The sequence below is a fragment of the Dermacentor silvarum genome, chromosome 2 (genome assembly GCF_013339745.2).
Source record: "Dermacentor silvarum isolate Dsil-2018 chromosome 2, BIME_Dsil_1.4, whole genome shotgun sequence".
NCBI lineage: Eukaryota > Metazoa > Arthropoda > Arachnida > Ixodida > Ixodidae > Dermacentor > Dermacentor silvarum.
In genome coordinates this window covers 227,580,828-227,608,584 of record NC_051155.1, presented here as the reverse complement: position 1 = coordinate 227,608,584, position 27,757 = coordinate 227,580,828, and the positions used below count along the sequence as shown (strand labels likewise).

General features: G+C 46.4%; 1 protein-coding gene across 1 annotated transcript in view; it reads right to left on the bottom strand.

Moving 5' to 3' along the window:
* Positions 1-6,844: 6,844 nt before the first annotated feature.
* The window catches only part of LOC119442802 (uncharacterized), a 294,064-nt gene continuing 273,151 nt past the window's right edge, over positions 6,845-27,757 (bottom strand). Inside the window, exons 5-7 of the mRNA XM_037707828.2 lie at positions 23,079-23,286; positions 18,253-18,389; positions 6,845-7,135 (exon numbers count right to left, since the gene is read on the bottom strand). Coding sequence (XP_037563756.2) covers positions 6,845-7,135; positions 18,253-18,389; positions 23,079-23,286 — 636 coding nt within the window. The remainder of the gene's footprint in view (positions 7,136-18,252; positions 18,390-23,078; positions 23,287-27,757) is intronic.

The following is a 27,757-nucleotide window of genomic DNA, read 5'->3' as shown; positions in this document are numbered from 1 at the left end:
CTCACTGGCTACAATTCGTAAATTGCAATATGTGTCGTAAAGTAATTAGCTAAGAAGTTTATTACTCAATTTTTGATAATTAATTGAACATGTGTTTCAGTTTCTCGTGATACTAATGTCCGCCTTTTCGAATAACCCAGCTCAACGATAAGAATTACGCCACCTGTCACAGGCGATTTTTAAAAATTCCGTAGAACTTAAAAATGAACACTTGGTATAGTGATCCGATGAGCCGAGCACCTTTGTAGCTCAAACGGCCAAGCGAACGCTTAGGAGTAGAATGATGGTGGGTTTGTTCTAGCACAGCACAACTTGCGTTTCTTAGCAAGTGATTATTAAGATAGGATTAATTCATTGATTCATAAGGAACCAAGCATGCGGCTCAGCGATGCTTCGATACGATAGCGTGATCTGTTGAGCTACAACAGCGGCGTTGTCTTAAATACGTCGTTATGCGAACAACATAAGATAAAAATTTACGCAACTGATATTAAGAGCAGGAAAAGCATTCTGCACGCAAACATTAAACTAAATTTTAAGGCACCTCTGAAAGGTAAATCTTAAGGCAGCTCTTTAGGGCATCTTTTGAAGTAATTCTAAAGTACAGTGACAGTTCACGTTGCCGGTCCACCCTGTGCGCCTTTCTATTTTGCTCAATTACCTCTCATCTTTCTCCCTATCTCTCTCATCAACAATCCACAGCTATGCAGTGGGAAACATGAATAAAACACAATTGCTTATTTTAATTGCAGCATCTCTGGTGATCATTGCACATCTGCCTCATTCTTTTGATTCAAATACTGCTTGCAGCTTATACATTCTCTCAGCAGGGACGAGTGATGCAACCTTCGTCTATTCGAAACCCCTGTTCGGCGCATCGGGAGACCATTAAGCTCTTAATGAAGGCAATGCCGGCACAAACCTCTTGTGCACGCAGCCAAATTTCAAGCATGTCTAAAACGTGTGCACAAGTGGCAACCCGGCAGAGTTGGTCGCAAGAAAACGACTCATACACGGCTTCGCGCAACCACACAACGAAGAAATGAAGACAAAACACTGCACTTGAAGTTTGTAATTTTTAATAATATATATATAGCTTATGTATATATATATTTACAGCAATACAAGCATCAGCAACAGCAGCAGCACTTTTTTTTTTGTCGCGCGAAGAAAAAAAGAAAGGGAAGAAAATATCCACTGGGAGTTGCGAGCCGGAAACATGTCACTACACAGAGAGTTAAAATCTCGAAATCGAAACAGGCGTGCGCGTCTGTGTGTGTGTGTGTGTGTTTATTCTTCCCACTGTTCAGCCCACGCACTCGGTATGCGTGGAGGGAGGAGTAGAACTGCGCGCGAACGTCTGTGTGCACAAAAGTTACGGACGAGGGAAAGGAAGGAGACACGGTGCGAGTTCCACGCAGTACACAAGGACCAGGAAGGTGGACCACATGGTTAGCTGTCCTTTGAGTGTCCTCGCTTGTTGTCCCCGCTGGTGTTGAGCAGCTCCTTCGTCCAGGCGCGGTGCGACTGGCGACGCAGCAGCCCGCAATGTCCGTTCGAGACTGCCGCGTCCACCGAGCAGCGAGCCACAGGTGCGGGTTAGAGAAGGCCATGTCGTCGACCACGCGAGAAGTTCGTCACGGGGCAGAGCAAATGTCTTTAGTTTCCACTAACTGCGGAACTAGAGAACCGGCGCTGAATAGTTACTGGTTAGGCTTTTCATCATTTGCGACAAACTCATAGACACTTGTGGGGGACTTGAGCAGCGTAGGAATGATCGAACCGACATGTTCGATGTGTCGGTTACGGTCACTGCTGTTTGCGGTGGTCGTCCCATAACTACACAGAATGCAACGTGGCTTTGAGGTAACACGATGGTAAATGAGAGGCACATGCATTTTATAAGCACACGGGACGTTGTACTATACTTACGGCGAGTGCATCGCGTAAAAATTCGGCCAGCAACTCAAATTATGTTGCGTTTGCTCTTATGCAATATTTTGTAATTTCTTCATGGCTCATCTCGTAGAAATATATAAACCATAAAAATATAGTGCTGTGGTTTCATAACGTTGCCTGACATTTTTGACTCGGTAACGGCCAATAAAGAGTCATGAAAATAAGCTAACCAACAACGAGTAACTAAGAGCGCATGTTACATTTTTATATATTGTGGCTTCTTTATTCCCCCGTTGACTTGTAATGTGAAACGTGCCTTAAACCTTAAATTAAGCACCTGATATGTCACGTTTTGACGCAAGCAGCCACATTCGCAATGATGCTTACTATTCAATGCGGTTGACTACAGATATCTGCCCTAAGAAATCATGGTATCAGCAGACGCAAATACTCTTCGCAAATGCATATATATATATATATATATATATATATATATATATATATATATATATATATGAGCGTTCTTATGCTGACCACAAGGAAACGACTGTTTTTTGAAGGCTGGCACAGTGTTTCTCACCACGAATTACTTCTAAGCAACTGGTGTAAAATCTATGAAATGACGAACCAGAGGTTTTTGCACTCACACAGAAAAAATTATATCCTGCATTGCTTCTAGCTTGAAGTTCACTTGACACAGCGTAACAGCCAAAATGGAATTTTTATAATAGCAAGCTTCTAGCTTAACGATCGCATGAGGGCAAGCCCCATTCTAGGGCACTTGGTGTCATATTTCTTTCTTCCTTAGTAGGGAAACAATGACGTAATTGTCGTTTTTAGAATCGTTATTCACATACTATCCTTGAGTCGCACTTTAATACCACTCAAGTGGCTTACATTTCGATAGAGAGTCGATACTCTTACTGAATACGAGGGGCTGGAGCAAAGTTCAATATTTGTGTTCAAGTGATGATGTCACCAGAGGATCTACAACAATAACTGCGGTCGAAAGACACCTAAGACAGTGTTACACAATAACCGCAAAATAAAAAAAAAATAACGAAAAGGTACAAGAAGAAACCATCGCTTATCATCCGATCACGCGCGCAACACTGCCCCGTGAGATGCGTCCAGAGATAAGGGTGGCTCGACTTGCGTTCTTCTCACCCCACCTGCAGCGGCCGCGTGTTCTGCGCAGCCGCCGAACGACGTCATCACGCGCACGACACCAACACGAAGAGGCACCGGTCACTCACGATTGCCGTCGCATTCAGAGCGTATCTCGGTGGTCGGATGGAGCATTATGCCCTCTTGGCTCTCCCCTCTTGGCTTGAACTATTTCGACGAGTTCAGCTTGAGTTCCTTGGTCACGAAGCAGACGACGCTGATAACGTGGCCAGTCTCACCGTCGTATTTCCGAAGCACTGTGATGCACGTTCCTCGTGCGCGATAAACAGAGATAAGCGTTCACCGTTGTTTACAATGCATTAGAGACGTTCAAGTGACCCGCGAAAGATACCTTCGCCTGTCCGAGTAAGTTTTGCGCAAAATTTCTTCCGAGAAATTTCAAAAGAAATGCCGGCACCTTGGAGCACATGCAGGTTGAATCCTAGCAGCAGCTAGATTTGCGCGACCAACGCCAGGGGGTTAGGGGATAAGGGTGAATTAGAACTGAACAACGAGACGAAAAAAAAAAAAGGGATACACGACACACATATGTCCTTCTATGTACAGGGGACGCCCACACTACTTCATTGCCTGAGGACTTTGTATCACATCAATAAGAAAACTGGTCAGCCATAGTACGGCCCCGATAGCCAATGGTCGGTGTATCTGGAAGACCAATCAAGTGAACAAGACTTATATCATATATTCTTCAAGCTTTAACTTACGTGTTAACACAACTCAGGAACCGTGCTATACTAAAGTCCTTATATAAGAAAAGTACCGCCATCTACTCTTTCCTCCGCCACCTCCTCTCCTAAAGAGCTTGCTTTTTTCTTTACTTTTTGCTTGCGAAAGCCAAGTCGACGGTGGCGCACCTAGAAAGTCCACGTTGAAGCTTTCAGGCCGGGCGCGCGCCGCCGCCGCCGCCGGCGACTGCGGCTGCGCAGAGGACTTTCAACATGGCTCTGAGGCGGAAAAAAAGAAAATATAAAGAAGTGAAAAGCGCGCGCTATCATCGTCCAATCGGAGATAAGGGAGAGAGAGAAGCGGCGTTTATCAAAGGATGGCGGTACTTTTCTTATATAGGGACTTTATGCTATACTTGCTCAGAGCGACACTTCACAGCTTGTAAGTGCCGCGTTGTAAACACCGACAATGTTGTGTCTCTCTCTCTCTCTCATTTTGAGAGCTTTGTTGCTTGCTAATTGCAGCCTGGTGCAGTTCGCGATAAGAAATAAAGAGCTGATGGAAGATGGAATCGTACAAAAAGAAAGCAACTGTGCGTGGATGTCGAGAGATAAGGAGGAGCGAAAAACTTGAGGTAAGGTTTCACAATTCTTTCCTTAAAATATTCCGTAAATACTAAATCTAGATACAAGCCCCTCTTCCCGATAAACTGCTCAACCTTTGGAACTCACGTTTATTAGAAAGTTGGCATTTTGCGATGCATGTTGTGTAATATTACCTTCAGATGCAGTGCCCCATTGCCAGTGTTATCCAAAATAAACCCTAGCACTCCCCGTGTGCGCTGATGTCGAACAAAAGTCTTATAATTTTATAGCAAATCAACGGTGGTGCCGTCTTTCACTGCTTCAACAAATACAGCATGCGTCGTGTTTTGTTGTGACAGCAATAGACGGCGCTAAAATTTTTTTTCGTCGACATACTTTTTTCTGCACTGAACCACCCCAGACGACACTCAATTGGTGTAGTTCAGAACGAAACAGGCGAATACTATATCCAAGCATGATAATAACTGAAATTCTTCACGGAATGCCACTTTCAGTACGAAGTTAACTTGAGCGCGAACGAGCCAGTGGTCGAGCCGGGAGGGCCATGTATACGCGAATTCCTCACTTGAACGGCATTCGGCTGAAAACTGCACTCCTGAGGTGAAATATAAAATTTCAGTAGAAGGGAAAGTTGGGTTTGCTGGTGCATTCCTGACGAACTAAACACAACGCACACACAAAAACGGGAACAGAGGCAGGGACGACACTACAGCGGCGCTGTGGATTCGCCTCTGCCTTTATCTCCGTTTTAGAGTGCGCTGTTTCTTGTTCGTCAAAAGCATGGATTAATCTTAAAAAGGAAGGCAAACTTCCTAACAAGATAAAAGCGAAGCCATGAGAGATCCTAAACTACACCTGTGCCACGGAGTACTCGAAGCCCAGAATTACGGTATATGTGACGCACACGGTACCTTGCTTGTCTGCAATACATATGATATTAATTGTGAATCTTAGGTCATGTCTCCCTCTAGTTTTCAACCAGGTTCTCGTTTCAACTGCACCGCAACTCTTTCGCTTGTATAGACACTCATCGTTTGCACAGGATTTCTGACTCTGGCTCGAATACAGAGCCACTGCGAACACTGATAATGATGTGAGACAGGCGAAGGTAGCTTTCACGACGTTCTTCCTACTGTACGCGGAATTTGAGTCGGTCGTCAAACGACAGTGCGTTAGCCAATACAAGCTTCTGTTACATACTATGACGGTTTTTCGCTCTCGGGACACTGTGTATCCCGCTAAGATGGTGAACTTCTCGTTGGGCCGGCATTTCTTGCAGCTCCAGGCAGTTTTGTTGGCCCAATCTGAGAGCCGGCGCCGTTGTCTTGCTCTCACGCCGCTCTAACGCCATATCGTCGCCTTCTTTGTCGCTTTTGCAATTCTCAATTTTTCGCTCGCCTCTAGGTACGTAATAGTCCAATCTATTACCCACTGTGCCACCAGACTAGAGTACGGAGCGCAGAGTCTTCAGGATCCACCACCAGCAGAAGAGTCTTGCAAAGCGGCCGCCGTTAACTGCGAAAAAGATAGAACCAGCAGAAGGTGTATTTAGAACAGCGAGCACCAGATGGCTACGAATGTAATCTGTTCTCAGAATGTGGCTTTCATGGGCTCTTTGATGGCACTATATCTCAAAACTCATGTTCAGAATCCAGACAAGTCTGATGACGGAACAATCCTTAAGAAGTATGGGGCCCGCTAACTTCGAGCCGTGACGTCATTCGGCAAGCCCAATGGTCTATACGTCGCTGTAGGTTGAGGCAGGAGCTAGGGGGGCAGACTGCGATTATCCTTTTCGACCCTACTAGATCACGTCACAGTCAGAACGCGTACGCTCTTTATTATAAACGATGCACACTGTGACTGCGGAAATAATCAAGAAAGGAAGCACGAAACACCCTGTGTTACGCAGTCAAGCTTCTCTTCCACCTCCTCCCTACACCACCGAAAACTGCTTCACTTTGACGTAACTGTATTCAAATTATTTCTTCTAGCCCGCCTAAGTGGGCGCAGTATTGCGCCATGCGTGCTGTGATAGCAATTGTTATTGTTAGAGGCACACTTTAGAGCGCATGTGCGCATCAGTTCCTCGATACGGCATGTGAGGTATATCGTATGGAGTGAGGGGATGATATTTACTCTTCACGCCTGCAAAGGCCTCGAGATTGTGACCTGGAATACCCGTTCCCTCTTCTTTCGTTCACATGCGTAATATAATTTTGGGAGCCAACACACACACGTATCCCAGCCATTTCGATCAATTAGCGCCAGAACAATTTTAACCCCAGAGCAGCAAGGACTTGGCGATAACAATCGGTATAATTAGTGACGGAAGAACTCGTGCAATATTTGAATTTGGGGTCAATCACTGAGGAGAGACGGAAAACGTCAGGTCCGTGGCAACTTTCGCATCCTGTACAAATGAATGTACTCCGGCGTCTTACGACATTCACGTAAGTTAAGACGGGAGAGCCGGGAAAAACAGTTCACGGCCGTACTGAAACTGCGTGGGCCCTATACACGGCACTATACTCACGTGAAGAATTGGCCCGGTCGGAGGCGAAGCGGAACCCCGATGACCGCTGGTGGGCTCCCTGGACGGTCTCCTCGGAGCTGAGGGCGACCACGCGCGACTGCGTGGCCGTGCACTTGAGGCGCAGCCCGTCGCTATCGCTGAAGTGGCGTGCCTCCACGCGGAACCGAAGTCCCAGCACGGCAGCCTGCGTTCCATCCGCGTAGCGCACGTTCGGGAACCGCACCGCCTCTGGACCTTTCACCTGGGCGGATTCAAAACGAAGACGTTCAAGCAACCGTCACTACTGCAGCTGGCGTCGCCAACAGAGTGGTTTGTAAAAAAAAAAAAGGAGAAGGAAAGGTACCAAAGAGATGGGTACATCACTATTCCGGAACGCCAAATGGACACGTTTACCGAAAGTGGAAAACTGATGTGTGAGAAAACGACGCAGGACCGGAACGTGGCAATTAAAATTCGTGCACCGTCAACTCTACGCGTATAATTGTTTCAGTTAATGTTTATTATGCCATGAAAGAAATAATGAATGAATAAACTTTTACTCAAAAAGGGAAATAAAAGTTTATTAATTCATTATTATTTTTCATAGCATGTTCATAAATGGGCATGCATATTCTTGTGGAGCATCAGGAAGTCCCAAAGTAAAAACTATCAGGGGAACCTCCGATTATTAGTACATACAGAAGAGCAAGTAGTGCTGCAAGCTGTAATGGTGCGAATATGAAAAGACAGAAATGCAACCCGTAAAAGAGAAACAAACAAACAACGAATGAAAAGGAAAAAAATGTAATAGGTGTTCAAATACAGCAATAACGAATAATAAATTATGCTTAATAAGCAACATAGCAAGCAATCCTAAGAAGACAGATGTGCCTTGTAGAAAAAGAAAGGAAAGAAAGAACGAAAGAAGGAAAGAAAGAAATAAAAGAAAAACAATGCGCTATATTAACAACATCAACAAAAATGTTTTATTGTGTAATGCATACAAAACATTATTGTACAAGTAGAATATTGAATGGGCAGTAAAGGAAAACACACTATGCATGCTACAATAAAATATTGAAATTTCAAAATACTTTATGAATAGCGATGAACTTCTCGAATAAAAAAAGATCACTGGAAAAAAGAAACAAATCGCAGAAAATAAAGAAAGAAGACAGCGGTAGCCTTTGTAGACATCAATAGCACGAGAACATTACAAACTTTCCCTGTTACGAACTTACCCTGTTGAACGATTTTGCGTTTCCCTCTCCCTCAGCACTTAACGTTGTGGTCGATATGATGACATTTACCGAAATATTTCTTGGAAGCCCGGAAACGTATGCGAGATAGATCAATGCTAATTTGTTTGTATTGACCGAAAACTCTACCATCGCTGCAATTGTACTCTATCAAGTACCGCCATATTGCGGAGGAAAGATTAGTATGCACAGTAGCTGATGGCTTGATTATTAAATTTGATTAGAACTTTGCATGGGCGCTGCTTGTGACTGAAAACATAGAAAGAAAACAGATGAAGGAAAGAAAAAGAAGTAGACTTTTGGTATTGGAAGTATTGCGCTTAAATTTTTGTTTTCGTCAACAGCAAGTGCTTAATCAATTGGAAATGCAGATCAAGCGAAGATGAATTGCATTGTTGGGTTACCCTATAGCGCAAATGAAAAAAAAAAGGTAAACATCAGCCTCGTGTTGCTAAGCCACAAATTGCATGTGGAAATGGGAATCTCCAGCAGCTCAAGCTTATGGGCGACCAGCGGCAACCAGTCCTTTATTGCTTGCATGCGTGCAGAAATGCACACACTTGGGGGAGTAATGATGCCAGGAAAGAACTAACGAGCTCAATGCGTAGTTTTGTTTGTCTTCAAGGTTCTCTTTGTTGCTTATTTCATAAGAAGGCTTACCAATACTGCTTTATTGTAATAAAGGTTCTATCAAACTTCTGCATGCATATGCCTTGCTGCGATGTGGTAGTTCTGGATAACATATAGTGCCCTTAGTCACAAAAAAAAAAAAAAACACATTAGTTGCCAGCGCAAACTTGCGTTCAATATGACTGTCAGTAGCACAACCACACGTGAGGCAAACGAGGAGAAACAATGTTTTTCTTATCAATCTCTCTAGTCATATGTCGTTGGTATAGAGCAACATTAGGTATGCACATGTACGTATGTCGACTCCGGTTTCATTAAACATATATTCGCTTATAGAAAGAACTGGTTGTAGCATAGTTGCTTGTGCTTTTCCTACTCAAAAAGTAAGACGCGAAAAGGAAAATGTGATTGATCCCTCTTATATAGGAATCGGTATAGAACACGAAAGTGAAACGTGTCTTCACAGAAGTAGTGTAATGTTTATTGCACATTGATATATAATGTCTATTGGTGTTTTGTGGCTAAAGCGCCCTTAGGCGTTGATGCACCCACGCTGACGCCTGGTGGCACGTCTCCTCCATCACGACTACCAACGTCGATGACCATGAGCAACCGTCGTGCATATGGAAGCTGCACTACGCTGCACACGCTAGCACAACGCGAAAGACGAAGCACATAACTGACACACTAATACAACGCGCAAGACAAAGCACGTAACTGAATCGTCACCGAGTCAAATCAGCGCGTACAGCGCGTCGTAATTGCAGCCTCCGCGATCAACTTCAGAAACATTTTCAGAGCTAATTGCGGAGGCCACGCTCCGCTGTGCTGAGTACGGTGAACGCCACCTAGGTGGCGTTGGTAGTGCTTCTTGATGCCAGCGTCCCTTCGAATGCTGGCATCGAGGCGTCGTAGTGCTGAGACCACCGAAGCGTTCACTGTCGGTGCGCGTTAAGGCCGGAATACATGGAGCGAATAACCGGCGTCCGAGCGAAGAACTTCGTCGGGCGGCGAACGTCCGACGGCCGGCGTCAAGAAATTTGCCGTCCGCAGCCGATCTGCCTGTCCAAACATTTTCGTCGGGCGAACGCCGCCGCCGGAAGCGTCTAGCGCGCAGCGGTGGACGACAGCCAATCAGGAGGCACTAGTTCCGGTCGCAATGCATGCTGGTGTTTCGCGCGCGCGCGCCTTTTCGCGTCGTCTGCAATCGCGTTGGTGTTGCCGTGTCTGCATGTCTCTGCACCGATTGAGTAGTTCCTAGTATGATCTCTCAGGAATCGCGTTGTATTTGTACATCCCATATCCGCTGATCTGCGAGGAAACAGACAAGCAGTGCAAGCTCTCTACAACAACCTTCAACAGAAATCTTCTGATCTCAGAGGCCACATGCTGTCGTCATGCCTATCTCCCGACTTCCCCGATAGATGACGTTGGCATCGGATATTTCTTTCGCTAGGCTTAGACGCGTTCGAAACGAGAAGCGATCTCGAAAACTACTCAAGGTTATCCATAATACTCTGTCGTCGAAGCGGCCTGAGACTAAGCGAAAGCCGTTTACGCAGTCATTTGCTTCCAACTAAGTGAATTCTACAAGGACAACGCCAAATTCAGTTCGAAGCGGGCGGCCGGGACCGCCGCCAACACGGCGGCCAACGCGCGGCGGCGTTCGCCGCATGTATTGCAACACAGCAAACATCCTGCGTCGTGTCGCCGCGTCGTTACTTGACGCGTGAAGTTCGTCGAGAAAGTTCGCTCCATGTATCCCGGGCTTTAGTGTCATAATGCAGTACTTCTCTTTTCTGCTCGTAGGCGGCGGCACCGCCCCGAGCAAGAGCGCGGGTACACGGAGGAGTGTTAGATATATAAGGCGCGTCTGTGTAGCTCTCTGCAAATGCGTTTGTGGCGCAATGACATTCTTTCGTCGGCTCTCGTGTGCGTCGGACGCTAGAATCATGTGCTCCCTCGGAGCGGCTTTGGCGGGTGTTACCCGCGGAAACAGGCTCAACGAGAACGACGATAGCGATTATCAGGTTGTTTTGCCGCAGTTGCCTACGGGTCGTGTCGCTTTAAACACCGTGTTTTTACACGGCGACATCCGAGCAAGGCCCTATAAGGTGGAGGATTTTCGTGATGCGCTGCGCCCTACCGGACTGCTGCCTGAAGTCGTCGCACTGGGAGCGTACCAGATAAATCATGTCTGGGCGGTCACTATGTGCGGTGCTGATGCAACAATGAGGCTACAGGCCATCAAGGAGCTTCAGGTGAAGGGGCGTCGCTGCCTCATCATCGATCCCCAGGACCGGACGGTGAAGCTGCGGCTCCACTGGCTACTTCATGGCGTCGAGGACGAGGATGTGAAGACAGCGTTCGCGGCCTTTGGCAAGGTGCTAGAGGTGAGCCGGGAGCGCTGGCGCGTCGAAGGCGTCAGTGACAAAGGATCCACGACGAGGTCTGTGTTGTTGAACTTCAAAAGCGGTGTCACCGTGGATGACCTGCCTCATCAGATCCGGGTCGCCGGTGAGCTGGCTCTTGTAGTTGCCCCTGGACGGCCGATGCAGTGCTTGCGCTGCAAAGGAAACGGCCACGTACGTCGCGACTGCAAAGTGCCCCGATGCTCACTCTGCAAACGTTTCGGGCATACTGACGCCAAGTGTGAGCGGTCTTACGCCGCAGCAGTTGGCCAGGCTGAGAGTGATAAGGCAGCAGAGCAAACCATGGACGTGGTTGAGGCCGAAGACGCGGCCAAGGGCACAGGAGACGTGGCGAACCTACAAGAGGTGACCCCCACAGTGGCACTTGACGCGGAGGAAGAACATGTGACGCCTAAACCCGCGACTAAATCAACGACACCGGCAACGGATGAAAAAGAAGTCGCGAAAGAGGACTATCTTCCTCAAGTTGCTGTGGTCGGCGTTCCGACCGCCTGCCAAGACTACACAGCGTTCGGGGCCACCCAAACGCTGGTTGCTGGTGCGGCCGTCAAGCGGCCGCTGGAAAAGGAAGAAGACCTCAATGGTACCACCGAGGCAAGCAAGACGGACGGACCGCCCGCAAAGGCACCCCTGGGTAGACGTTCTCGCTACAAGCCAATGTCCAACGTCGCGACAGAGAGGCAGATCGGGGACAAACCGGCGTCGCAACAAAACGACACCGGGCAACCGGGCAAGCACGGTGACGTCTAGCTATGTGCTAGACGTTAAAGGTAAGCACCATGCCTCGGGTTCACCTCTAACACTGTTAGTGAACGATGGCTTCCAACCAGCCTTTGAGGTTCGCCACACTTAATGTGCGAGGACTGGCCGCCAAGAAAAAGCAGAGTCAGGTCTATCGACTCTTGGTAGACCAGGATCTAGACGTGTTGGCAGTACAAGAAACTAAAGTGGCAGGGGAGGAGGAAACTGGAGGCATGGTGCTTCGTTTCACGTCTAAGTATTTTGTTATGGTTAGTCATGCCGTTGGAACATCTGCTGGCTGCATTATTTTTGTTAAAAAATTACAGGGCCTTGTGATACAAAATTATTTTTCCTGTGTGTCGGGTAGGGTCGTGTCATGCGATTTTTCGCTGGGCGAGCGTGACTGGCGGGTCGTTTGTGTGTATGCGCCAAACGCGGTTAACGACCGCGTCAGTTTCTTTTCAGAAATTAAGAAACATTTAAACGTTACGAAACAACTGGTTTTGCTAGGGGATTTCAATTGTGTACTGAGTGGGAGGGACAGAACGACAAAAATTGGATCGAACGATAAGAGCGCCGAATTTTTGAAAGAACTGATACAGGAGCATGAAATTGTCGACGTTGCCGAATGTCTCGAAGGGGAACGCGAGGTGCAGTACACACATTTTCAGGGCTCTAGTCATGCTCGCCTAGACAGGATTTACGTGTCCCTTCAAATTATACCTACATGTAACATTTACAATGTATTACCTGTTTCTTTCTCGGACCATTGCTTAGTCAAGTGCGATGTGGGCTTTAAAAAAAGAAGTAATAGTTTTAACTGGGACCTATGGAAACTTAACGTAATGCTCTTACGGGACGAGTCTTTTATAAATTTTGTGTCGGAAGCAATACGCGATGTTAAACTGGATGGTAACAATAACATAGGTGTAGACTGGGAACTACTAAAACAAAGATTTAAAATAAAAGCAATTGAAAGAAGCAGCGTGTTAAAATACCGCGAAAAGATGAGAGAGAGTGCATTGAAAGCAACATTGCAGAAAATAATTGCGCTGGAAAACAAACAGCCTGGTCTGTTTAAAGATGACCTAATCAAGATAAAACAACAGCTAGAGCAATTCGAGGAGCACCGCTATCGCGGCGCGCTCGTTCGAGCCAGAGCAGAAGCATGGGCCGTGGGTGAAACGCCCACGAAACGCGCGCTAAGTATCGAGAAGACGCATGCACGCCGCAACGAAATAGACGTTATTGAAGAGAATGACCAAGAACTGAGTGACCGAGAGAGCATCACATGTGCTTTTAACCGATATTACCAGCGGCTCTTTGCCTACAAGCCGGTGGATATCAAAGGGTACAAGGAAAACTATCTGTCACGTATGCCCCAACTATCAGCTGAAACGAAGTCGCTTCTAGAAGCACCCATTACCCTTGCGGAAATTGAAAACGCTATAGATAACCTGAGTCCTAATAAGTCGCCAGGTCCGGATGGCCTTAGTGCAGCTTTTTATAAAATGTTCAAGAACGAGTTGGTGCCTTTGTTGAAAGCGGTGTTTGACGTGGCATTTGCGAACAACGCATTACCACCATCATTCTCGGAAGCACACACCGTCCTTATTCCTAAGACAGACCAAAAAGCAATGCTGAGACTGGTCACATCATACAGGCCCATTTCGTTAACCAACACGGATTACAAAGTTTTAATGAAAGTTCTTGCAGGTCGACTACAGTCGGTCATTAAGGATCTTGTTGGACCACACCAGACTTGTGGTATAAAGGGACGCACTATCGCCACAAATATACACACGATGAGAAGCATTCTGGAATGTTGTGACGATTATCAGTATGTTGTTGCCATTATGCAGATAGATTTAGAAAAGGCTTTTGATTTTGTCCCGCATGATATTTTGTTGTTAGTTCTTGAACATGTGAATGTAGGATCAATCATCACTGATGGGGTAGCTCTGGCGTACCGGAACTGCTCAACACGGCTGATTATTAATAAGACACTGGGGGCCCCCATTAAAATAGAGCGTTCCGTTCGCCAGGGATGTCCACTGAGCCCGCTTTTGTTTGCCATTTATCTAGAAAGCTTTTGTTTGGCAATCATTCAGAACAGTAGCATAAGGGGCTTCAAACTTATGGAAGCCGAAGTGAAACTCTTAGCATATGCAGATGATGTAGCAGTGTGCTGTACGTCGAAAGAAAGCATTACAGAAGTAACCACCATTGTTAAACATTTTGGAAACACAACAGGGAGCACAGCAAATTGGAGTAAGTGTCTGGGTTTTTGGCATGGTGAATGGCAGTCAACACCGGAAACATTCGCCAACATCAGATGGATTAAATCGCCAGCTAAATACTTGGGCGTACCACTCGAACATTACCGTCGTAATGAGGACTACTGGCTTGAAGAAGCTAAGCGAATCAAGGAAAAAACAACTAATTGGAAAGGCACTCATCTGTCAATGTTTGCGAAAGCCACTGTATGCAACTTGTTTTTAATAAGCAAGATATGGTACGTCATGCAAGTTTTATACTGTTCTCGTAGAAATGTGCAAAAAATCCACAGAGTTTTTGCTGTGTTCATTTGGGCATCAGAATGGGAGAGATGTAGCCGAATGAACTTGTTTAAGCGAGTCAAAGACGGGGGCCTAGGCCTGTCCCATCTTTTCGTTAAACAGCTAGTGAACAGGTTTACATTCTTTCGAGACGTGCGCGACCCCTTTCTGCGCACCATGTGTCAGTTGCGACTGAGCAAGCATCTGCCGGCTTATGTGGTAAGCAATTCAAGTATGCCTGGTTCTCTTCGAGGGTACCTAAGGGAAGTAGTTGACAGTGTCCGTTTTCTATCCGTACGTTTTTCTAATGATTACCTTTTTTCGGTGTCACGGAAGAAATTATACAGGGATACACTTGACATGATCATACCGGTTCCCATGTATAGAGCCATAAACAGTGGAGGACAGGGACATGACGTTTTAAAGCGTGTTAAAAAAATGCAGGTGCAGCCAGGTACAAAATCCTTTTTCTTTAAATTACATACCGGGACTTTGCCAGTACGGGGCTTTTTACAAGAAAAGGGTTTTTATTTACCTTGGGGAGCAAACTGCCTTATATGTAAACAACTGGAAACAATCGATCACGTTTTTTTGCATTGTTGGGAAGGGGTTTATTTTTGGGACGTTCTTCAAAGAACACTACAGAAAGAATTGCCCTTAAATTCATTAGGTATTAGATTTTTAACTGTAGAAAATGAGGACGGACTGCCTTTGGATCTCATTATGCTAATGGGCCTCCACTGTTTATGGCGGGCTCGAATGGCAGGTTTTTATTGTGAGCCTGACCGAAGGCCTGCGCGACAACTTTTCCGGGAGGATGTTTCCAAGTTCATCGATGTAATTAAAGATCAGGAATGCCCCCCGGATTGGCTGACGAGGATTGAGCCCCTCGCAACTTTAAAAGAATTTTAAACCTGACATGACATGGCAGCCAAAATATGGCTGACCGCACAACATGGATGCATGCAACTGTGAAAGTATGTGTATATGTATGATTATGTATTTTGTTTTTTGGCAAGAACTGTTGAAATTGGTGTCCACAAAGTGAAAGTTCCGGCAATAAAGAAAAAAAAAAGCGTTTGTGGCGCAATGGGTTAAACGCTCGGCGATCTATCGTCGCGGACCGAGAGGTCGTGGGTTCGATTTCCAAATTTTGCATGTTTGTGGAACTTTTTCTTCTGGTTTCTTTCTTTGTATTATGTTCTATGACGTATTTCCGTGACGGAAATACGTCAGTGAAGTCTTGGTGGACCCCGGCATAAAACACTTTCGTGTTAAAAAAAAAGAAAAGAGAGAAACGCCCTGAACAGGAGGTTCCAATGCAAATGTCACAGTAATTGCAATGCGCAAACTGAGTGATGATGACATTCGTAGAACCTGTTTGGTAAGCGACATATTAAATGTAGACAGGGGTAACTGGAGATCGCAGGGAGAGGCTTTCGTCCTGCAGTGGACATAAACATAGGCTGATGATGATGATATTAAATGTTCCGCAACAATCGAGCGCAGCCATTTGGCCTGCGTCAAGGCAATCCCCCTCAAAAAATTACCTGACGTCTCTAAACTGCTTGATCACGCGACAGATAAAAATATTAAAAAAAAAACATGTCTCGGCTAGTCGCAGCGCTTGTTACAGATTTTGCTGTCGTTGGTTTGCCTCCTCACGAGCCACAGAATAGACGTCGTTACATCAAATGCTGTGCTATTCATATTGTGCAACTTTTTACTTTCGATTGCAAGTTAGGCCTAGAATTTGCACTAGTTCCCAATCGATTTGTGTGAAGCTTTTTCTATGTCATACGCGCCTCCAAGATGTGCGGTAAGTTGGCTCTTTTTGCGACAGTAAGGTTAACTTTGCGTTTGCGCTAGTTCGTGCGATCTTGTTTGAAGCCTCTTGTGTGTCTTGCCTAATCAAAAATAACTGATAAAGCCTGAAAAAGACGCGAAGGTGAGCTACGGAATCTCAAAGCCAATATCCGTCATTCGGCGAGCGCTTGCTATAGATGGCAAAAGAATATTACGTCCAAGCCACAAGTCGCTTGGACACAGCATGTTTTTATGGTTTTTTAAAAGCTGCTGTTTTATCCGATACTACAGTGAGTCTTTATTATTATTATTATTATTATTATTATTATTATTATTATTATTATTATTATTATTATTATTATTATTATTATTATTATTATTATTATTATTATTGATTTGAAAACATATATTTGACAGGCAAGGCAAAGCGAGGAGCAGGCTGGCAACTGCCACCGGAAGGGGCACAACGCCTGCCTACTCTTTAGAAAGGAGGAGATAGAAACACAGAAATGGAAGATGGGAAGAAAGGGAGGAAAGGGAGGAAAGGGAGGAAAGAAAGAAAGCACTCGTATAAAGGGAAATCACACTTAGGCACTTATTACTTAATAGTATGGTAACTTGGTTACTTGCTATTGTAGTACCTAAATGCAAAATTTTATGTAGTTTTGATTTCGCCGCTTTATATTGCTGTTTTCTTGGTTATGATCTCGGTGAGCTACATTTGCTGCACTATTCGTGGCTTTCGCCATACGTACATCTGTCAAGGTGTAGGGATTTTCACCGTAAAAGGTTCTTCAACTTGCTCAGTACGAACAGATTTTGAAAATAAAGGCGAAGCGCATGCTCTCTGTAGCACACAAACACACAAAAACGCTTCAGTAGGACTTCAGTGACATATAACTAAACAAATATGACTTATGAACACCTCTAGACATCAAGTCAATAATTAGCCTCCAACCTATATGTTATCAAAGTTCACATATCACCAAGGTTCGGTGTGGACTGTCGGAGAAGTTCATGGCCAGAGTGGTGCAGGCGTCGAATAGGCTGCGGCTTAGTTATTCATGCGAAAGCATTATATGGCTCCTGAGGCGAAAAATCCAGCGTAGTCATCGTTGGCGTGACCATGATGGCCCAAAAAGTCAATTTAGCCCAATCGAGCCAATCGAGGCAGTTGATGACGTCAATTAAGGCAAAGTTAATTAAGACGAAGTTAATTAAGGTGATTTTTTAAAGATAGAGTTTATTGCGGCACTCGAACCCACGACCGCTGAAGTTAATTAAGGCGAAGTTAATTAAGACATAGCTAATTAAGGTAGAATTAATTAAGGCACTCGAACGCACGACCATTGGTGGGAGTCAAACCCACGCCCTTTGGCGTTAATTAAGGCGACGCTAATTAAGGCACAGTTAATTAATATACAGTTAATTAAGGCACGCGAACCCACGACCTTTGGTGGTCGCAATGCTTTCGCACCCATGCACGTAGGTATAACTAACTGCCCCTCGAATTTTTCAGCTGGAGATGGACTACCAGATGAGGTGAGAAGACGGAACAGCAACGTAGGCCAGGAAGGTGCAGATAGGCTGTGTTCGGCGAACGCAGCACGTGCACGTCATCACAACATAAGAAACCTTTTTTTTTATTGACTTCTCGCTTTCACCTTTCTCTCTTTGTGTTTTTACAGCTGGGTAGACGCTCTTTACGAACTGTAAGTCCCAGTCCTTTCCAACGTCATAACGAAGGTACTGCTTTGCCACACCATTTGTTTGTATGTGGCAGAGCACGCTTTACAGGCGCTCTCGTTCCTTGTGGCGTAATATTTTCCGGCCGAATACTGGGCGCAGGGAATTTGATGCGAAAAATCAACGCACCTATTTATTGAAACTCTCTTGCAGCGGTACGTTCGCACTAAAGAGGACACACTTGTCTGTCAAATACGAAGCACTTACCTCGTGATCATTCACGAACCATCGTAGCTCAACAGGGTGCTCTGTGATGATGGACGTGCAGTTGACATCGACATCGTCGCCAACTTCGTAGCGCGACTTCTCACTGAGGATACGGGGACTGTTAGACTCTTGAGGCGCTGTGGGAAGTAGATAAAAGAAGAAACGCTGGAGCTGCCTCTCTTTTGAGACACGGAAAGCAGATATGTTCATGATTATCAATGTGTTGTCGCCGCTCATGTAAGTAGTTGCCTTCTTTTACTCTATCCTCTGTGCGACTCTCAATACCTGTCCCCTAATCCAACCCCCCTCCTCACCCTGCTGACCGACGTTCAGTTGTCACCAGCTAGCTCTAGAAAGTTACAGTGCGGTCAGAAGTAATTTCTCTCTGTTACTTCTCATTTATTTATCTATTTTATTTATTTATAATAAACAACCAGTTACTACTACTATAATTATTCAGAATTAGGAGGTGCATTTTACGCTTTTAAAGAAGTAATCGCATTGTAAAGGTGTAATATTGAAGCAGGATGCAGAGCTGCGTTAGTTTTAAATAGCTCCTGCTTGAAAATAAGTTCTTATAGTGATATCACATTGCTAAAGACGGTGGTTCCTTTGTGGATAAGCCCTCTGCCTCATTAACAATAAAGCCCCCTGTTCCTATGCCATAAAAAATTGATATACGATCAAACCAACCTTTTTAATCGTAAATAATCACGAGTGTGTTTTTGCTTTATGACGTGACATATTGTTTTTACTTTTTGTGGTTTTTCTGGAGCCTCTACAACAATTTCTGCTACAGTTCAAGCCAATCAAGTAAATATTTTTTGTCAACGAGTGTCGCTTACTTATCTCCACGACGTGGTTTTGTCTTTTCTGCACGTGGGGCTCTATATGTATAATACCCCTTTCAAAGTAACGAAACTTCAATGTAATGAATAAACAGCACCATCCCGTTCTCTCCTCTTTCCTTTTGGTCATGTTTTCGCGTTGTATTTTCAAGCCAAAATTAGGAAAGTACTAAAGCGGTAAAATTGGCGCAAATATAGTGCGAAGTAGAATCATGTGCTAATGTTGGAATTTGTAGAAGCTGTACTAAGCATCACAATTGTGTTTACCACTAGCTACATTACTATCGCATCTGTACATTACTGTACATTACTATCGCATCTGTACATTACTAGAAGCCTTGTAATGTACAGATGCGAGGCAAAAGTTTAGAAACCACGATACCAGAAAAAAACTTACATTTCTTCTAAAACAGCCGCGAAACGTGTTATTCTCTCGATGCATTACACTAGTCGAACAGGTTTGCGTAGGCTGTACCCCTTGAGTTCAGCCTGCTCGTCTAAACTGTGATGAAAAAAGTTTTCTGACACCTGTGATCTCCAGACTTCGTGCTCGCGACTGCACATACTTATAAAAAAATGTTTGTTATCCCTACGTACAATGTGCATCAGGTGCCGTTTCTAACTACATTATAGCGCTAGCAGCGTTTCGTGCTTAAATTAGTGCGTACTATCTTCTTTTCGTGCATGGAATTCTCAAAGAAAAGTTACGGCCTCATCATTAATGTGTATTTTCAGCTGTGCACTAGACAGGCGTTTTTTATATCTTGGTTGCTCACATATAATGATCACTCTTTCTCGTGTATAAGCATACACTTGCAGTTTTCTCTCAACGAAGTTATAACTATATGGTCTCAATAAATAAGGACAAATGACTGAGAGAACAAAAGATGTGGTACTTATACTTTTGAGAAGTTAAGTGAGACCTAACTTATAAATGCTTTTGAACTACTTCAAGCGCTCTATTTTACGCGATATCGCCTGGATTGAAGGTTTTTCGATGCTGATTATCTTGAATTATGTGCGATTATCAAGTTTTTTTATTTTTATAATTTTTTTATGGGGGTGGATTAAAATGTGACTGCCTAAAAGGTTGGTATATAAACAAACACCCCCAAGTTGCTACTAAAAACATAATTGATTCTTTTTAATTAGTCTTCTGAAATATACGTTATTAGCGGCATAGTATGTCCGGCTCGCCTAGGAACTCCTCTAGAAAAACGGCACGTTCGCTTCACTCATAGCTTTTTATATATATATAAAAAAGCATAGTCTGAAAAAGAAAGCACCCTGTAAAACCATGAATCTTTGGTGATGTACACGCACATGGAAGGAAATACGGCTGTGCGTGAAATCGAAATTTCTGCAGTATACTGATAATGCTACAATATTTCTGACATGCAAATCGTTTCCGAATAAGGCAATATTTTGTTATAGTTTTGCATTACTTTACGTTTAATATGCGTGTCATGCAACTTCCATTTTCCTGGCCACGTGTACTTGCTCCCAAACAAGCGGCAAGTTTTCTATGCCAAGTGTTCTTAGAGAAGTAAAAAGCAGCACAAACACATCGTGTAAAACTGAGGCATGAGCGACTCTGTCGTGCGTAGTCGACTGAGGTAAATCTCGTGTAGTTCCTAAAAGAGATACGGTATTTAAATGTACCACATATCAGTCGAGATCTTACTTTTTGTCCACGTATGGGATTGTTCGTTTTTCTTCAGTCAACTAAAAGTTATCTGCCATTATGTTTTTCATTACAAAGAAATTTGACATCTTAAAATAAACGATGAGAGAAGTTCGCACACGTGACCTTGCCAGTAAGGCCAAGAGAATATGTCCCAGGGCAGGAGCAAGCTTTCTATTCAACTGTTTAAAATCGATTGTGTGCTTGCGAAACTTGGCATGGTAACGTCCTCGCGCAGCGATAAATGTTGCGATACGTGTTCCAAGAAATTGTTATGGCTCTCTTTATAATTATCCATAGATTTTGCGTTCATAGAAGAGTAATGGATTCACATCGATGTAGGCATAAAATTGATGGTAGTTCTGACAATACGCGCTCTGGATTGTGCCTAATTCTGACATAAGTTGTACTTTAAATGTTTATCGATAATTGAAATAGAACTGAAAGTTGCGCGAGTTGGTAATTATTCATTGTTAAACTGCAGTGCCCACTGGGCACTGCAGACGGAGGGGACAGGCATGTTTCACAGGCAGCTCCAGTACGTTGCCTTGCCTGTCTTTCGTCTTTAACAATGTTTCGTTTAACAATGTTTAGAGATAGTTCTCAGATTCCGTCGGCATATTTACCCTCTGTTGATCATGGCGTGCGCACGTACGAAGCTTTTAAGCACAGCTTTCAGCAAATGATAAACAATAAAAATGGAAGTCGTCGTTACGTAGCAACTAGCAGTCAGCAAATATGCAGTACTAAAGAATTACGGAGAACTTTTCGTACACGCATAGACGTAGATAATGCATGCATGCATGCTTACACACATACATGCATGCTTACATACATACATGCATGCTTACATACATACATACATACATACATGCTTACATACATACATGCATGCTTACATGCATGCTTACATACATACATACATACATGCTTACATACATACATGCATGCTTACATGCATGCTTACATACATACATATAGACATGCATGCTTACATACATACATACATGCTTACATACATACATGCATGCTTACATACATACATACATACATACATACATACATACATACATACATACATACATACATACATACATACACGGACGGACGGACGGACGGACGGACGGACGGACGGACGGACGGACGACGGACGGACGGACGGACGGACGGACGGACGGACGGACGGACGGACGGACGGACGGACGGACGGACGGACGGACGGACGGACGGACGGACGGACGGACAGACAGACAGACAGACAGACAGACAGACAGACAGACAGACAGACAGACAGACAGACAGACAGACAGACAGACAGACAGACAGACAGACAGACAGACAGACAGACAGACAGACAGACAGACAGACAGACAGACAGACAGACAGACAGACAGACAGACAGACAGACAGACAGACAGACAGACAGACAGACAGACAGACAGACAGACAGACAGACAGACAGACAGACAGACAGACAGACAGACAGACAGACAGACAGACAGACAGACAGACAGACAGACAGACAGACAGACAGACAGACAGACAGACAGACAGACAGACAGACAGACAGACAGACAGACAGACAGACAGACAGACAGACAGACAGACAGACAGACAGACAGACAGACAGACAGACAGACAGACAGACAGACAGACAGACAGACAGACAGACAGACAGACAGACAGACAGACAGACAGACAGACAGACAGACAGACAGACAGACAGACAGACAGACAGACAGACAGACAGACAGACAGACAGACAGACAGACAGACAGACAGACAGACAGACAGACAGACAGACAGACAGACAGACAGACAGACAGACAGACAGACAGACAGACAGACAGACAGACAGACAGACAGACAGACAGACAGACAGACAGACAGACAGACAGACAGACAGACAGACAGACAGACAGACAGACAGACAGACAGACAGACAGACAGACAGACAGACAGACAGACAGACAGACAGACAGACAGACAGACAGACAGACAGACAGACAGACAGACAGACAGACAGACAGACAGACAGACAGACAGACAGACAGACAGACAGACAGACAGACAGACAGACAGACAGACAGACGGAATTATAAAAAAGGGACGTTTAAACATCAGAAAGTGCAATCAGATAATGTTCAGAAACCTGCTACTGGCATGCGCCAAAACAGGAGGCGTGGAAACGCGCCATAGACGGTACAAATTGAAGCTGCAAACGTCGCACAATCACGAAGTGCAGGCATGCACAACCTTGTGACCAGAGGCTGCGGCCTTTTGGGCGACCTTACCTCGTCCGCTGGGCGGTCCTTTGTCTCCGATGACGAGCTCCTCGCTACTGCGCGAATGAGCCTGTGTGACGAACGACGTACATTTGAAGCGAATCACGTCGCGCGACACGTGCTCAGGCCGCATTTCGAAGTGCAGCGTGGTGGACGTGCTTTGCAGCCCGTTCTCGTGACGCGTCGTGCCAGCCCGTGTCTCGTACTTTGCAGGAACCTGCGCCATGGCGAACAGGTCGATAGTGCGCAGTTAGCCGTCCAGACATTGGAATTGTTACGGGGACACAACAATTTTTAAGGGGCCGATTAGGAAACGTTGTATAGTTAAGCGGCCCCGAATCACTCTTTCCGGCTCTTAAGTGCCTGTTTCACTTTTGATACCTTTTACTTCCCGCATTTGAGGGCTTTCGACGCATGTACAACGATTAGTCACGTGCATAACTATCTACCTGCCAGGAAGTCTAGTACTAATTGTTATACTTTTTCGCTGTTGGAACTGCGATGAGTTCGGTTTCTTCAAGATAGATGCTGACTTTAATGAAAACCTGCAGATGCTAGCCTGGCTGATCGGCCGCAACTGCACTACGGCGAGGGAATCAAAATGGCTTGAAAAATGAGTCCTCAGCTTACTTCCAGGTACGGTTACGCCTGATTAACAAATCTTATAGGCCGAAGCTTTGCTCCCCCACCATTCTGATTCTTGCTCTTTCGTTTTCTCTCACGCCTTTTAACATTAAAAAGATAGAAATGTAATAAGATCGCACATATCAAACAGACCAAACAAGCGTCGTGTCGCTATTTCTAACTTCTTTATTCTTCTTTCTATCCCCCCGCTCCCTCCGATGTTCTCAGACTTCTCTTTCGGTACGCTTCAAGAAACAGACAACAGGGTCATGATCGCTCAATAATAATTAAAATTTGTGGCGATTTTATGGAGCAATAGAAAGTGCAGAACGTGGACAAAGGAAGCTGAAGACGTGCTTCCTCTGCAATAATTTGCGTATCTTCACTCGCAAGCTCGATACTGATGCGCCTTTAGTGTTTGTCTGTTTCTTGTTTTGTGAATATATTGTTTAAGCGTAATAACCATTTCTATTACTTCGACTATACCTCATAGCCAGATTAATCAGAGGCACTACCGCTACGAGTGAACAGTCGATAGCTGGAACAGCAGGCCTGCATACCAAAGGCAAGCCAGAAGGCTGTCTATTATATTCTTCCACTAAGATGGCCCCGGCCATCTCGAGAGCACTCTTGAGATGCGTGCGACGTGGAGGGGAGTGGCAGTTTCTGCAACTGCGCGAATGGGTATGCTGCTTCAGACCTGACAGGTCCACACTATCGTGTTCATTAGGATGATCCTTTTAAAACCCCGTAAGTTGTGACAGTCACTGCAAGAAAACATAAAAAAAAGGGGCCGGGAGCGGTTTCAGTACTATGACTTCCTCACGCAAAGGGTTCATTTGCTGGGAACGCGGCAGGACTGAGTTTGCCTAACGTACGCGTCGCGAGAAACGTGATCCTGCGAAAACCAGCGGTCGTGTAGGCAACGATTAGCGTTACACACGCCAGCCGCATGGAGCACGCCAGAAATGCATGCCGAACTCTTGCCGTGTCCTTGAAGTCCCATACATCAAGACGGATTTGCGCCTCGGGCATTGAGAACTCACGCCTTATCCCTCCCCCACCATGCCTTCCTCTTCTCTTTTCTTTACTTCTTTCGTTAAGCAAGTCACCACTCTTAGGGAAGGAGACGACCACGCAGCGAACAACCGGTCGAACAACAGTGCGCGCTCCGTGCATTACCGCAGAATATAAGAGGCGCGAACAGACATGGGGAGTACGCGAGGGAGAGCGCCGACGAGTTTTAATAATGCATCTCGTTTGCTAAATTAATTACCCGGAATCTCGCCGGGCGCGCAGCCCACGCCCCTTTCAGGCCCGTCGTGCGCAACATTAAAGATAAGGATGCCCTCGAAGAAACCTCAGCGGCGGCGGTGCCTTTGCTTCGAACCGGTGCATCCCTAACGGCCCTGATTAATTATCGAGCGCTTCTTGTTGACCGCTCAGCGTAACCTCGGTGACAGACAAGCGTACGCACGCTGCCCACCTACCCTCAGGTGCTAGGCCCGCGGCTTCCGCACGAGTTCCTTTAGAACATCAGGCGTGCACGTGGCCTGGGTATTTCGTACGCGGAGAGAACGCGAAGGGTGTGGGACAGTGAGTGTTCCGTAAGAAGATGGAGCTTGGACACTTTGGTGATGGGCACGCAGCGGCGTGTACCTCTGAGACACCTAGCTGTTTGATAAACGTCTGCACGCTCTACACTGTACCGCGCGGCGCTTTGGGTATGCGTTAGCGTAGGCCTACCAGCGGACGTACCCACAAAGCTCTCCACGCTTGAGAACAAATGTCCGTGACGGCCTGATCACGGCAGACATCAGTATGTCAGCCAGGACGCCGACCAACCGCGAACCAGCTTTGTTACGTGGGAAACTCTTTGTGAGTTCTAACTCGCTCAAACGAACCAGTAACCTACGAGGTACTGCACGGTTTTGGTGACTCGAAGTATAGGGCCCGCCGGAGCGCGGGCAACCGCGCCGTGTGGCCGTTGTTTCGGCCGCGTGTCCCATCTATACTCGCGGCGTCCGCGTGTTTGCGTGTAAGAGCGTGCGTGGTTGCGAGGAGGAGAGGGAGGTTGATTTGGGAAAGGGGGGTATCTGGCAGCCCCCTCCCGCCTTTCCTGCGGTGCCTGCATTTTCGTACGCCGCGCGCAGACACGGCAGCTTGTGCAGCAAGGATGACGGAGCGCGCGCTAGCCGACAACCATTAGCCGCAGGAAGATAAAGGGTGAGAGGACGGCGAGCGAGCGCTGGCAGTGGCGCACACGCTGCTTGCCAGCCGAGCGGCGATCGGCGACCACACCCAAAAACGCCGAACAAAGCCGACGGCAGCAGAAGCGGCGGCAGCCCGCTAGCACCTGGCCCGCCAGCGCCCCTTCTGGCCGGTGTGTTGGGTAGGGCTTAGTGCTGTCACTCGTAATTCAAGGCGAGTGTTATGGCGAGAGCTATGGGGGGCGGCAGCCCGCCCGGGCGTACCGGACGGAGGCCGCTGCTGTCGAACGCGGCGGCGACTCAGTGAGCCGCCACGACAGCGGGCTTATTGTCAGGGCGAGAGCGTCGTGACGGCTCGCGAAGGTGACTGTGTGGCCGGATTAATGCATATTCATGGGGCACACGCAGCACGAACAACTGCGGACTCGAAGGTGCAGACAGGGCACCGCAGTGTATACTCGTCTCACTGTTCTTGCTACTCTACGTCCGTCTTAATAATTACTTAATCAATTAATTTTATTGCGATAGCAATTATATGGACACTCAAAAGCAGATTTCTGCCGTCGGCGTCGCCGTCGCCGTCGCCGTGAGGTTCCGTATGACGTCAATGGAGATGAAATCGTGGCCGCGCGCCGCCGAACGCTGTATGTGCGAGTGAAAGGGCGCGAGGGACGCGCTCTTTCTCGGGGAGTGAACGCACGGCGGAGAACAAACGCGCGTTCTGCGCCGTGCTTCCTTAAGGGCTGCAGAAGTAGGCGTCTCTTTCCTCCTTTACAATCACCATATATGTAGAGCAAACGCGCCTTCTTGCAAATGCGCGAGAGACCGTGGGGGAGGGGGGGAAGGGGGAGGGAAGGGAGGCGACGTTTAGCTGCGGCACCAAGTGCCTATTTATATCAGAGGCTCCGGCAACAGTCACCAACGCCGCACGCATTTTGAGCGAACGCGGGCAAAACGCCGATGGCGTCGACAACAGTTCTGCGCGTTGCCGGTGCTGCTGCATGTCCAAGTTTATACAGCTGATAAAGCTAATATCACTACTCCGTATAGCTCTCTACAAATTTGCTATCGCAATTGATGCTTCACCTTTCAGGTGAAACTGCGACAACTTTTTTATTGCGATAGCAATTATATGGACACTCAAAAGCAGATTTCTGCCGTCGCCGTCGCCGTCGCCGTCGCCGTCGCCGTGAGGTTCCGTATGACGTCATTTGGAGAAGAAATCGTCGCCGCGCGCCGAACGCTGTATGTGCGAGTGAAAGGGCGCGGGGGGCGCGTCTTTCACGGGGAGTGAACGCACGGCGGAGAACAAACGCGCGTTCTGCGCCGTGCTCGCTTAAGGGCTGCAGAAGTAGGCGTCTCTGTTCTCCTTCACAATCACCATGTATGTAGATGATGATAAGTGGTTCTTGAGGGAAAGGGAAAGGTTGGCGCTATCTTCTGCAGCCCTTGAGGGAGCACGGCTCAGCGCCATGCGCCTTCTTCCAACGAGCGAGAGGCCGTGGGGGAGGGGGAGGGAAGGGAGGCGACGTTTAGCTGCGGCACGCAGTGCCTATTTTTGGCGCTGAGCCGTGCTCCCTCAAGGGCTGCAGAAGATAGCGCCAACCTTTCCCTTTCCCTCAAGAACCACTTACCAGTGCCTATTTATATCAGAGGCTCCGGCAACAGTCACCAACGCCGCACGCATTTTGAGCGAACGCGGGCAAAACGCCGATGGCGTCGACAACAGTTCTGCGTGTTGTTCCTACCAAAGCCGCTCACCTTACTTCGTATGACATTGCTGTGTTGCTATCGCATTCATTGCTTCGCCCTTAGGGCGAAACTGTGACATTTTATTTTGTAACGAAGAAGAAC